Source organism: Malus domestica, chromosome 02, assembly GCF_042453785.1.
Source record: "Malus domestica chromosome 02, GDT2T_hap1".
Classification (NCBI taxonomy): Eukaryota; Viridiplantae; Streptophyta; class Magnoliopsida; order Rosales; family Rosaceae; genus Malus; species Malus domestica.
Window position 1 is genome coordinate 19,870,332 of NC_091662.1, and position 14,260 is coordinate 19,884,591.

Genomic DNA, 14,260 nt, shown 5'->3' on the forward strand with positions numbered 1-14,260 from the left:
TTTGGCTATAAAGTCATATTTATACCTTAATTCATTGGAGTGGCAAACTTGTAAATAAGTCCAAAACTCACTCCATCTCTAAATGGCCGGCCTTAGGGTATTATTGGGCTAATTGGGCCTTTGTGAATCATTATTCATTAAGTTGTCATACAACTTAAGTCAATGGGCTTGACGTTCGAAGCCCATTGGGCCTTGAGGCCCAAAACTATCTCGAGGTCTTTAACGAACTTATTCGTTTGATTAATTAACATATTAATTAATTCTTGCCATAAATAATTAAACCATTTAATTATTCTTACTCATCTCCATTGTTTCTTCAATCTCCACCTTACACGGTGTACGATCCATTAGGTTCTTTTTAGCGAGGCAGTGGGCGATTAAAACCATTTCAAATCGATTGTGAATTGAAACTTACTTTCAATTCTCCCTTTAGTGATTATACACGTTTAGGGCTTCCACAAACCATGAGTGACACCTAGCAGTATATCATGGTTACCCAAGCTAATCAGAAGAGGTGGAGAACCTATTCAGTTTAGGATTACAAATGCAATACAATATTTCTCTAATACAATACTCTTGACCACATTGTTTGGTTTGATAGTTTATTCATGTCTACTATCCAATGCGATTCGTGTGCTTATATGATTACCTTGAATGTGATTTGGAACGACTTCCTAAATCTCATTCATACTCTGGCCAAAGATTCTTCATCATATCATAGAGTATTCTCCCCCAAACGGTTTGAAGGTTAGAGATCCCTTGTTGCGCATTCACTTGCCTCCATGACTAAGTGGCTTAACCCCAACTATGTCGTGGACACCCGCGAATGGAGTGACTTTGACATAATCAAAGATCAAGAACCTAACCACAAGACAACTATGATGCCTCAGGTCAAATGACTACTTTGCATTATCCCAACCATGAGTTCTCATGTGACATGAGTATGAGAACTCTTCGTTGATCGTGTTCAGTGGACTCATTCGCTATTGAGCACCTACGTACTTGTCTTGATGTCACACACACCAATGACTCGAGACTAGTCACTCTCACTGAGAGAAGACACAGCACCTACTGATCTTAACGGACTGTCAATGCCCAATTGGCAATTCTATGATCAGGAACGTTTAGGATGTGTCTACGAAAGAATGGTCTCATGAATCTAACTTCTTTAGATCGCATTCTCCCAATCACATATTCCTTGGACTTATCGTTTAAGCGTATAACATTTATATGAGACGGCTCAAACAATAATCTTTGTCTTTGATATTAAACTAGATTAGTTTAACATGTGAAATGTCCGTAAAGTATCATCATATGATTGGTTTTAGGGCACATTTCCAACAGTGGAATGGTGCAGAAATGAGTCAAAGGTGCAACAAGACTCATGATGCAAGGCATGGGATTCCAAATGTGGTGGATGATGCATCAATGAGTGCATGTAGTGGAGGTAAAAGTTGTATGAAATCTGATGGGTGAAGGGGACAAGAAATGTGCAGCAATTGAGTGCAATGATTCAATGTTTTAATGCATGAAATCAGAAATAATGAAGGAGACAAGGGTGATGCATGGCATGATGGAAAGGTGAATGGTGGAGTGACACCCTTTTGTGGCTGAGCTCTTTGTCCTTTTTACATTAATTCTTCTTTCTCTTTAACACATTCCTAGCTTCTTTAGTCTTCAATTTCGTCCATCCACCTTGCTCCATGCATGTGTTATCCATTCCAAGCCCAAAACTGCTCCAAAATGCACCAAAATGCATCTTATTGCTTTATAAGGCCTATAGACCTACAAACACACAAAAATAGCTTAATATACATAATTAACTAAGAAATAACAACATAAATGCATGAGAACAAGCTAACTCAGTTGCATAAATATGCTCCTATCAGTCATAGGCGATGTTGGTTCGTGATGTCTCGATATGCTTGCCAAGGAGTCATAGCGCAGACCTCAGGTAAGTGGGTCTTTTCCTTTTTATCGTATATCATATATGTGTGTGTGTGTGTGTGTGTGTGTGTGTGTGTGTGTGTGTGTGTGTTGTGTGTGATTGACAATTCCACAACGTTTATAAATTGCTTATTTCGTATAATTACTGTGAATGCTTTGAAGTACTAATGTGAACTACAAATGGCTTGATCCCTATTTAGGGTACGTAGGCAATCTAACGAGACGTTAGATGCAGCCATACAATAATTGAAACAAAAACCTTGTTTGGGAATTGAGTAATGTGAAGGAAATTGGTGAAAATATGAGATTTAACCTTATGTTTTTAGTGATTGGATGTTGGTCATAAATCAATGCGGAAGGAATAAAGAAATTGAAATAAGGAAACGTAAGTAATGATAGTTAATTAAACTAGTGTTTAGTTGGATTTATCCTCGATAATTATTCCCGAAAATAAATAATTCGGGAGTAAGGTGTTATAGTTATGTATTTTTATGCCACATTATATATATATATATATAATTGGAAATACTATAACGTGGTTGAGTATCAAATTTCATCGCGGTTTATCTATATGTATATTACCTGCACACAATTATTATGAACGCTTTGAAGTGCAAAGGTGAACGCAGGACACCCAGGTAAGTTCAGGTGAGTTTATAGTATTAGTTGAAAGGATGGGGTGATAGTATGACTACATGTATGTTTAGGCAACTCCGACCTTGTCGTGTAGGTTGCAATGATAGGCAACTCTGACACTGTCATACAAGTTGCCCATGAATCCTATATGTGACAATAGATACAGTTATAGCTCATAAACCTGCTCCCCGGTGTTAGTGCTCTCGCCCGTGGCCAAGGCACATTCCTTCACGTGATGTTCACCTCCCGCACATTACACTCACCTTGGATCCAAGGTAGGTGAACAGTCCTGTTGTACAGACCACTATAGGTGGTTCCAACTCGTAGGTGACCCGTGATTATTCGCACAATCTTCACGTCATCGTAGCACTTGAGCATATTTATTTACACTCAGTCCTGTTGTACAAACCACTTTAGGTGGTTCCGACTCGTGTGCATGTATACTTATTAAGCTATGGATAAGTCGTACAGGTCACTAGAGGTGACTCCGACTTATAAGCTAGCATATATGATGAAATATGTGATGAGCTAGCATATATGATGAGATATATGATGAGCTAGCATATATGATGACATATGTGATAAGCTAGCATATATGATGAGATATGTGATGAGATATGGATGAGTCGTACAGGTCACATGAGGTGACTCCGGCTAGCATGTTGATGAGCTATTAATTCAGCCGCACCGGCCACTATAGGTGGATCTGGCTAATATGCCATTTCATATTGATTTATTTCACCTAAGTACTTATTCATATTGAGATATTTGACACGGTATAACTGTGAGACTATTATTTTGGTTATGGTATTGATTTATAGTTACGCTTGTTATTTTTCAGGAATTTATACAGGTATTACAGTGAGGGCCTACTACTCTTGGTAGTTGGAATTGGTTTGAAAAGTTTTGTTTCACTTACTCACCTTTTCTATTTTTGTACCCCTTCAGGTTCTAACAGCAAAGTTCCATATCGACGAGGATTCGTGGTACTTTTCGGTACATATGTTTTCTTGTGATGGTATGATCTTTGTCTCACCTTACTGCACTATACCTATGCTCTGTATCACGCGTGAAATGGGTCCAGATCCGCTCATCGCGCACTCGTGTACTTAAGGACTTTTAGGTTTTAATTTATTCACATTTTATACATTATCACACTTTATGGCTTCGTCACCTTCCAGATGTCGGCCATCATAGCTCGATTCGGAGTCCTAGTGGACATCCCGGGTCGGGGTGTGTCATTGCACGTCTTCTCCCTTTTAAATAGTCCCCACCATCTTATTTTTACTTTTTTGCTTCTATCTTAAATATCACCGTTATGTTTATTTTATGGGTTTTTATTACCCTATTTTAAGATCACTCCACATATATCTTTATTATATACATAAAAGGTTAAAACTCTCACTTTTTGAAAAATGACATTAATTAATGTTCAAATTAATTAGTTTATATAATATATAATAAATTATTCAAATCCGCCTCATCTGCCTAGGTGCGTATACGAAAATTACTATCCTCTTCACTCTAGTATTTTCCCTAGCTGTAAGATGTTGTTTCTATAATTCAACCATTCATTCATTTATTGAATGTAATAAGTAACATTGTAACAATAGAAAAATGATTGGAATTTGGTGTACTGGGTAGGAACTTCTCTTTTAGTTTGAATTGATTGAAAAATTAGATTATGTAAACTTAATAAATGTATTTGCATCTAAAAATGCGAGACAGGTAATATTTGAGTAATGTTTGTACATCTTTTTTTTTATATTAATTTTTAATGATATTTAATGTAGAAATAGACTTTTCTTGTATTTAGTAAATATTTTTTACACATGTCAATGTACAAAGGGTCGGGAGTCAGAAAACTCTAGAGCCCCACTTCTAAGGCTCGTCTATGACCCTTAAATTCTCAGGGTCGGCCCTATATATACCTGCCACATGTAAGGAGCCATTCTAGTTTCCTACTCTGTATGCAAATTACAGTGTAATGCACGTGCAAAACTTATTAAAATTAAAAAAAAAAAATTACGTACATTGTCAAACTATAATTTACGTGCAAGTAGAAGTAACCTGTATACTTGAAAAGCCATGTATTTTTCTTTCTAGAAAAAAGCTTTACACTCTGGAAGTCTGACAAGAATTTACTGGCATTGTGCAACATATTTAAGTTCAATAGGAAATTGGTTCCTGTGATAATCCCAACTAAATTGAATACTTACCTTTCTTAACACTGTAAGACCATCTCTAAAGGAGATTTTAAACACAAAATTGAAATCTAAAGGCTTATATGGCACATTGATCTTTTTATAAATTTGGTTCTCCACCCGATATGTTAAATTTAAACTATTATTGCATTATTTACTTTGAGAATTGTTATTAGCACTCCAAAAATCTCATTCTACACTCCTTATAAGTGTATTCTTCTTTCCAATTATAGAAAGTTTAAAATGTCAAATGAGATTTTTGGAATACTAATAACAGTTCCCTTTACTTTTTATAATTGTAATTAGTAATTTTAAAACAAAAGATAATAACAAAAATTATAAAAAGCATTAATTATCCCCTAAAAATAGATTTGAATCTGCTGTCAAATTTGACAACAACTCCATTTGGTGCCATTCCATGTCATGCCACATAGGAATTGGTATTTCGGTTGGAAAACAATAGTGTTGTTTTTTCTAACTATTATTGCTTGTATGGACCTTTTGACATCTCCTTGGAGCATCTCCAAAGGAGATGTCAAATTCAAAACATCAAATTTCAATTTGATGGTTGACCTGATAATCTGAAATATTATCAATATTTTCCTTTCACCAAATATGCCAAAATTTATTGCTTCATTTATTTTTTTTTTAAACAAAAATAATAGGGTAAATCTCTGTTTACTACCCTTATGTTTCGTGGTTTTCAACATTTAGTACATCAAGTTTTTTTCGTCCCAGAGTCATACCTAAAGTGTAAATTTTGGGACAGTCTCATACATCCGTTAGTCAAACTGTTAAGTCTGCCGTTAACTGATGATGTGGCGCCTATGTGGACAATGATTGGGCGCCACATGTCATTAAGGTGTCCAAGTGGATTTGAAAATTAAAAAAAAAACAATTTAAAATTTAAAATTTTTAAAATTAAAAAACCAAACCTAAACCTAAACCTAAAAAACCAATATGGGTTCATCTCTCTGTTTCTTCTTCCCCACCCAATCCAACAACCAACCCCTCTTTTCTGTTATCCCTCTCTACTCTGCCCTTGCTACTTACCTAACGATCCCCTCCCTCCCTTCTCTCCTCGCTCAGCTCCAAGTATCTCTCCCACCACACCTTAATCAGCACTGCCATCGTCCCCTCGCTCCAGCAAATCATTGAAACTCCTCCACAATCTACTCACAGACGAACAAAAAGACAGTAGCTTTCCCACGTTTCCTCAGCAACCAAACAGAGATAAAGGAGAAAAAATAAAACCAACAATAAAAATGGAAAACTTTCCCACATTTTCTCAGCAACCAAACAGAGAAAGACGAAAAAAGAATCAAAACCCATGTGAGAAAATCCAAAAATTAAGCCAAAGGAAAGAACTTTAGCCATACCCATAACTCCACTAACGACACTGCGGACGGCGCAGTTGTTCCAGATGTTTTGGCCGTGCATCTCCTCCACCGTAGGTGGTAGTATGGACTCAATCAGTGGCTTCTCGACCTCTCTCAAGGCCCTAGGTTCGTTCTCTGGATTCGAGGCCATTACCGTAAAGCTTGAATGGGCAGCGAAATCAGCAACAACCCATAAATAGTTAGTTGTTTTGGGAGTAGGAAAGGGTGAAATTTTTGGATTGGTTAAAAAGGGTGGCATTTTGGGTTCGCAACGACGTTTTTAGAGAAGTTTGAAATATATTCCAAAGAAATTATAAACTTGGAATTGGTGACGCAGGGGGAGTTCTGGATGAATTACTAGAATTTGGTTGGTGAGTTTTGTTGTAAATGTCAAAAATATATTTGGGTTGGTGTTGATTTGTTGAATGAAACAAAAATGGGGGTCGAAGATTGAGAACACTGATGATATCTCTCTCTGCAAGGTCTTTCTCTCACTCAGCCCATACCGTTGTCTGTAAACCCATACTCCGGAAGCGGGCAGGATCCTTGCGGTGGTGGGTGTACCACTTGAAAACAGAACCCGCACACCCAGACCCCCGGCCACTATCCCTACCCCTCTCCCTCAAATCTCGACGCCCCCCATGCTTTTCTCTAAGTGTACCCCCTCTCCCACTCATGAAATCAAGGATCTGCAACAAATGGCGCTGAGATCCCCACTCTTCCCTTTCCCCCTCTTTCTGTCGCTCCCTCTCTCTCTTCCTCTCCCTCAGCATGGCCTCCCAATTGCGAAACCCTCAGCAAGGGATCCCCTCTACTCCTCCCTTTCCCTCTTTCGTGATGTCTCCCTCTCTCTCTATCCATATGCGAAACCCAGAAACCCACGATCTGGGTTTTGCCTTTTTTTTTTTTTTTTTTAACTTTTCTTTAAATAATTTTTTTTTAATTTTTAATTTCCACGTGGACCCCTTAATGACACATGTCGTCCAGTCATTGTCCACATAGGCACCACGTCATCAGTTAATGGTAGACTTAACAGTTTGACTAACGGATGTATGAGACTATTCCAAAATTTACACTTTAGGTATGATTCTGGGACGAAAAAAACTTGATGTACTAAATGTTGAAAACTACGAAACATGAAAGTAGTAAACAGAGATTTACCCAAAATAATAAAAGTAATCAAATAATATTGAAATATGCGAGTATTTATGCTAAGGCAAGTGGAATGCCCTTGAAAATAGCAAATCCTTATTTGACGCTTGTGTCAATTTTTGACATCTCCATGTCCACATCATCTCGATTGAAGTAAATGACATATCATTTGTTACTGTTATATGCATATATAACATTTTTGACATCTCTTTGACCTCTCTTATTTTCACTAGAAACAAGACATTCAAGGGTCCTTCTAGAAGAATGAGGATCCTCTTTGGATTCTCTTTGTGAGGATCCTGAGGATCCTCAAATCATGCCCGTTTATCGTACATTATGCGACCAGAAATCATTTTAAATACTTTTATTTTAAATTAAATATAAATAGTACCTGACAAAAATTAACCGAGACAAAGAGAATCCGGAGAGGATCCTCCTGACTTCCAGAATACCATTGCTGACCAAATAGATACCAAATTTACTCATATTTTAGTCCACTCCACCAAAGAAGAAACACAAGAGCTTTTATTTTCCTCTTCAATCAGAAACTGAAGGCATAATCCATGGGCCACTTGGCAGACAGCAGTTATATGATGCAAGCCAAGGCAGTGATGATCAAGAACCATCTAGCACTAACAAGTAATTGAACATATTCAAACCATTAAACAAAATATATGAAAAATTCTATAACAGAAGCATGTAAGGTGACTGGATGTGGAGCTTTCAGATTCGGAGGACTATAAACACCACAAAGAGAGAGAGAGAGAGAGAGAGAGAGAGAGAGAGAGAGAGAGAGAGGCACACTGCAGAGAATGAAAATTTCTATAACAACAGAAGTCGAAAACGATTACATTGAGCATACAGAACTTCAACAAAAATTATTGATGTCCTACCTGATACGCACTATAAAACCAATCTGAAAATTATGAATACCCAGAACATGGTTAACAAATAGTTATGTGCAGAGAAGCCCAATCGGCTATACTTTACAGAACAACACAAAGGAAAGGAACCTACTATTCTGTCTGAGGCTCCAGTCTTCTGTATACATAAATGTACAAGTCACCTCCAGCTCGAGAAAGGGACAATATACACCCATAATTATGTTAGAAAGGCTTAACCAGCTCTTCAAGGGACTAAACAATCTCCTCATTCCTGAACGTATTATCCCCACAATCGGCAGCTGGATCCAACCCACAAGGAGAATCAAACCATTTCGAATTCGCTTGATAGAAGCTATCGACCTGTATACCAACAAGACCAACATCTGCCCCTATACCCTCATCATGTCTTAAGGACTTGGTTAGTTTCGTATCCTCGCAATCAAGCATGCTCTTCTCATCAAATTCACTGCACTTCAACCACTTTTCAGGCTTACAAGGGTCACCGATCAGATCTTTCGGACTCCTACAGTCTTCCCTCAGCTGCTCCCAAGGGACACCATCCCCAAGAGTTCGCCCAAAACTGTCTTCATCATCCTCAATCAGATCAGTGTCCTTGCCATCTCCATATAAACGTTCGTGATGGTGATCACTCCAATGGGCCAAATCATTATCCCCAACCAAAATATCACCTGCAAGTGTCTTATCCTGTAGCAAATCCATTGGCTTTGAACTCTCCTCTCCTACTTGTCTAACTTTATTGACAAGATCAAACAAATCTCGAGACACTGAACCCAAAAGCTCTTGCGGCATTTTCACAATTTTCTCTTCTAAAAGCCCAACTTCAGCTCTCAATTCCTGCACCTGTTGCATGACTAACAACTGCATGTCCCCCTCATCCTTCCCGAACAATCCAAATCCATCATTGTCCAATTCCTCACTGACCCCATACACAGTATCCTGATCCATAAAAATCCCACCTTTGTGCCCCACAACCCGATGCATAATCCTCGCATTCCCGTCCAATGGACCTGGCTCATGCCCTGAATGCACAGCATACAGCTTAAACACTGCCACCCCCTCTTCCTGATACACAAAAGTCTTGTCCTTCTCATTGTAATTTGTAATTGGAACAATGGCCCTAATCCGAAACCCACAGCCGCACCTCTTCGAAGCATATGGTTCCCTCTTCAAAATCTTGGACTTCTTAGCAGCGGGCTCCCCGGCCCTATGACAAGCATAGTCCTTAACCTCCGCCATAAAGGGCTTATACCTGATATACTTCTGCCTTATACAAAGAACCACCTTATGCTTAGCAGCCAACTGCTGAAGCCTAGTGGGCACCTCTTTAGCAGGCACATCAAAAGACTCGGTATACTCAAACCGCCGGCGTTTGCCCCTCCCTGAGAGCCCCGAATTATCCGTGGAGCAAATGGTGCATGCAGCAACACAAACCCTAATGTAACTCTCAGGAATTCCATAAAACTTAGCACCTACAGTCCAAACCTGCTTAATCCTATCAATGGTTTCCTTCAACCCTAAGTGTTTCAAATCGGCATCGCTATGGAAACTCATAACAATGTCTTGCCACTGATTAATGTGAGAAACGAATTGCTGGTTATTGTTCTTGAAGCACAAGAATTCGTTACCGTTTTGGTCGACGTGGGCGGCGAGCTTGTCCTGGATGCGCTTCCAGGCGGTGACGTAGGCGGTGTCCTCGTTGCGGTCCTTCCAGACGGCGCGCCAGGACTTGAGGACGGGGCGGGGCGTGGCGGCGCGGATCTCGACGGGGGTGGCGAGGCGGGCGTCGAGGATGCACCTGATCATGAGGGAATGGGAATCCGGGTTGAAGGTGTAGAACTGGGAGGAGATGTGGGGCTCCGGGGAGATGTAGATGGGCTGGGATTTGGGGTCGGATTTGGGGTTAGGGTTTGGGACGTCGTCGTTTTCGTCGGAGGAGTGGGAGGGAGAGGAGGAGGGGGAGCGGAAGAGGTCGATTTCCGGGGGGAGTGGGAAGACGACGTCGTCTGCAGGGAGTGAAATGGAGGGCGGGGATTCCATGATCTGGTGGGGAGGTGGGCCCAGATCATGGTGGCTGAGGTGGTGTTGGTGTTGGTGTTGGTGGTGGTGGAAGTGATGGTGGAAGAGATCTTCCGTTTTGTGAGGATTCATAGAAATCGAATTCAAAACCTTGTTTTCAAAAACTCTCTAGCTCTAGTAATCCTCTCTTGCGCTATTGTTTTTGCTTCTTCCTGTTTTCTGATGTTTTTTCAGTTTTTTGCGCTTCTTGCTACTGCCTTTACTCTCTCTCTCTCTCTCTCTCTCTCTCTCTCTCTCCCCCCCCCCCTCCTTTTTCCATTGTTTTTTTTCTTTTTAATTTTTTTTTTTTTGGATTTGTCTTGTTTGTGCTTTTTTTTTTTCTTTTTCTTTTTGGTCATTTTTCTTGTTTGTGCTCATCATTTGTTTTTTTCTCTTTCAATATTTTGAGTTTTTTATTTATTCATTTTTGTTCCAGTTAATAGGGAAGGAAAAGGAAGATCCTTTTTTCGGAAATATTAAGGATTTCGTGATCATGATCATTCATAATACATTGTGCGGTCAGTTTTCGTTAGATGTTATTTATATTTAATTTTCAAGTTTAAATTCTAAAATAATTTATGACCACACGTTATACGATAAACGATCACGATCACAGAATCCTTAAGATCCCTATGAAAAGGATTCGGCGAGGATCCTTTTCCAATGGGGAAACTGTTGTTTAATATTAGACTTTGTAGGGGTTTCTGCAATTGTTGATTTAATCCCTACTCATTTATGTGTTTTGATTCTAGTTTGATCCTACTTGATCATTGATATGTAGTCTTTTGACTGTTAAATCATTCCCAAATGGTCATTTGATTCCTAAATCATCCCTATTTCACGAATGTACAGTCTGATTGAGGCATGTTGTTGTTTTAATTTGGAGATCGGCTAACGTGGTGAAAGAGGGAACATACAGAATGATGATGATGGCGTTGGGGGTCTGATTGATATGATTTGCATGGAATGTGAAAATGGAAAATGTTTTGAATTTCCAATAAAAAGTCTTGGCTCCTTAAGGTTAAGGAGGAGTTCCTTATCAAGATATTTTGTGACTGATTTAAAGAACATGGTTCTTCATATTATAAATCATTATGTAAATATCATTTTTTTCAAAAATCAATTTAAAACAAAGTCATTAGTCAATCAACTGTAGCAAATAGATAGACGGTTGCTAATTTTTTTACCGGATTCATCCATGTTTTTATATAGTTCGATGATGAAACAATTTCATATTTCATAGATTATCTTTACAAGGTGATTAATAATATGAATTGTTTCGATCATGAGCCTGAATTTCCGTTAATCGATCATAAAGTACCCTAAAGATGAACTCGTCCTCAATCTTAAAGACCCAAGTTAATTTCCTTTCCAATGGATTTCCTTTTTTATATTTTAAAACACTATCTGATTTACAATTGCAGGTTTGGTAGTATATATCCTTGCAATAACATCCCCTTGCTAACACTGGGCCCATTTAGGCCCACCCAAGGGCATAAGCCTAAGGAAAGGCCAGAAAGACCAAGGCCCAAGGAGTTCGTAGAGGACCCATCTGAGTGCTCGGGTCAACCGAGACGAAAGAAGAACTACTCAACCGAGAAGAACATATTGGCATGCTGACAACTTTATGGTACAAGTCTCCAAGAATAGAATTACTCAAGTGCTACTTAGACTATTCAACAACGTGCAAGCAACAACAAAGACATATGATGGGACATAAGGCAAGTCGAGGCAGTGCTCGACAAGGAGAGACAAAGTAACTGAGGTCTAAGTTGGACGCTCAGACCACCTGGGCCTTAAAAGACTTGCCATCCGACTATTAGAACGTCATTTCGTCGACAAAGGCATGTCCGAGTAGGTGAAAAGCTCAGTAGGCTAGTACAAGTGGTTGGCATATTTAATGTCCATTTAAGAAGCCTCAAGGTGATGAGGCTGAAGGAAATTTTGTGAAAAACATGTTCATTTGAGCAACATCTCTAGCATGCAATTAACAAATTTAAAGGCGGAATCATGCTTGTTTGCACTCAAAAACAAAACATTACCCATGAAATTCAAAGCCTAGTAGATTGGTGAACCTTGACTCAACTTAAAACAACATTTGTTAGTTGAGAAATTATACCTTTGTAGATTCCTCTTTGCATAAGCAAAGGCTAATCACCCAAAGAGAGGGCCTTCATTCCTTGCATCTTAGATCTATGGATTTGGATGAATGAAATGGTTCTCCAAGTTCCCAAAATTGAGAACCTCTAAGTCTCTTCACCAAGGTTAGATTGGAGAAGAAATGAGTGACCTTGGAGTAGTAGGATTGCTAGCTAAACCCTCCAAGGAGGCCGGCCACTTTAGAGAGAAAGGAGAGCTTATGTTCTCATCCTTTCCCCAAAAGAAAACCCTAAATGAATTTTGGCTATAAAGTCATATTTATACCTTAATTCATTGGAGTGGCAAACTTGTAAATAAGTCCAAAACTCACTCCATCTCTAAATGGCCGGCCTTAGGGTATTATTGGGCTAATTGGGCATTTGTGAATCATTATTCATTAAGTTGTCATACAACTTAAGTCAATGGGCTTAACGTTCGAAGCCCATTGGGCCTTAAGGTCCAAAACTATCCTGAGGTCTTTAATGAACTTATTCGTTTGATTAATTAACATATTAATTAATCTTTGCCATAAATAATTAAATCATTTAATTATTCTTACTCATCTCCATTGTTTCTTCAATCTCCACCTTACACGGTGTATGATCCATTAGGTTCCTTTTAGCAAGGCAGTGGGCGATTAAAACCATTTCAAATCGATTGTGAATTGAAACGTACTTTCAATTCTCCCTTTAGTGATTATACACGTTTAGGGCTTCCACAAACCATGAGTGACACCTGGCAGCATATCATGGTTACCCAAGCTAATCAGAAGAGGTGGATAACCTATTCAGTTTAGGATTACAAATGCAATACGGTCTTTCTCTAATACAAAACTCTTGACCACATTGTTTGGTTTGATAGTTTATTTATGTCTACTATCCAATGTGATTCGTGTGCTTATATGATTACCTTGAATGTGATTTGGAACGACTTCCTCAATCTCATTCATACTCTGGCCAGAGATTCTTAATCATATCATAGAGTATTCTCCCCCAAACGGTTTGAAGGTTAGAGATCCCTTGTTACGCATTCACTTACCTCCATGGCTAAGTGGCTTAACCCCGACGATGCCGTGGACACCCGCGGATGGGGTGACTTTGACATAATCAAAGATCAAGTACCTAACCACAAGACAACTATGATGCCTCAGGTCAAAAGACTACTTTGCATTATCCCAACCATGAGTTCTCATGTGACATGAATATGAGAACTCTTCGTTGATCGTGTTCAGTGAACTCATTCTCTATTGAGCACCTACGTACTTGTCTTGATGTCACACACACCAATGACTCGAGACTAATCACTCTCCCTGAGAGAAGACACAGCACGTACTGATCTTAACGGACTGTCAATGCCCAATTGGCAATCCTATGATCAGGAACGTTTAGGATGTGTCTACGAAAGAATGGTCTCATGAATCTAACTTCTTTAGATCGCATTCTCCCAATCACATATTCCTTGGACTTATCGTTTAAGCGTATAACATTTATATGAGACGGCTCAAACAATAATATTTGCCCCTGATATTAAACTAGATTAGTTTAACATGTGAAATGTCCGTAAAGTATCATCATATGATTGGTTTTAGGGCACATTTCCAACAATCTCCCACTTGTACTAGAGCCAATCAGCTTGGTCATCCGTGATGATACCTCTTCTGTAGTCATTTCATAAATGACTGAGTAGTAGGCCTAGACAATGGATATCTATATGTTATCCATAGAAGCAACCTTAAGAGTAACGGTGTCACCATTATACATGATTCTTAATCATGTGGTTCAGTCTCTCATTTGAGTTCGGATCGTGATGAGACCTTGATTCCCTGGCTTGAGTTATCGCCCCA

General features: G+C 39.0%; 1 protein-coding gene across 1 annotated transcript; it reads right to left on the reverse strand.

Moving 5' to 3' along the window:
• Positions 1-8,122: 8,122 nt before the first annotated feature.
• Positions 8,123-10,530, reverse strand: LOC103418406 (uncharacterized). The gene has a single exon (XM_070816881.1). It carries the CDS (start codon positions 10,369-10,371, stop codon positions 8,455-8,457), a length of 1,917 nt encoding a protein of 638 aa, XP_070672982.1. The 5' UTR covers positions 10,372-10,530; the 3' UTR covers positions 8,123-8,454.
• Between the last annotated feature and the right edge of the window lie 3,730 nt (positions 10,531-14,260).

Coding starts and splice junctions, on each gene's coding strand:
- LOC103418406 (XM_070816881.1), bottom strand. CDS start 10,371: ATGAATCCTCACAAAACGGAAGATCTCTTCCACCATCACTTCCACCAC.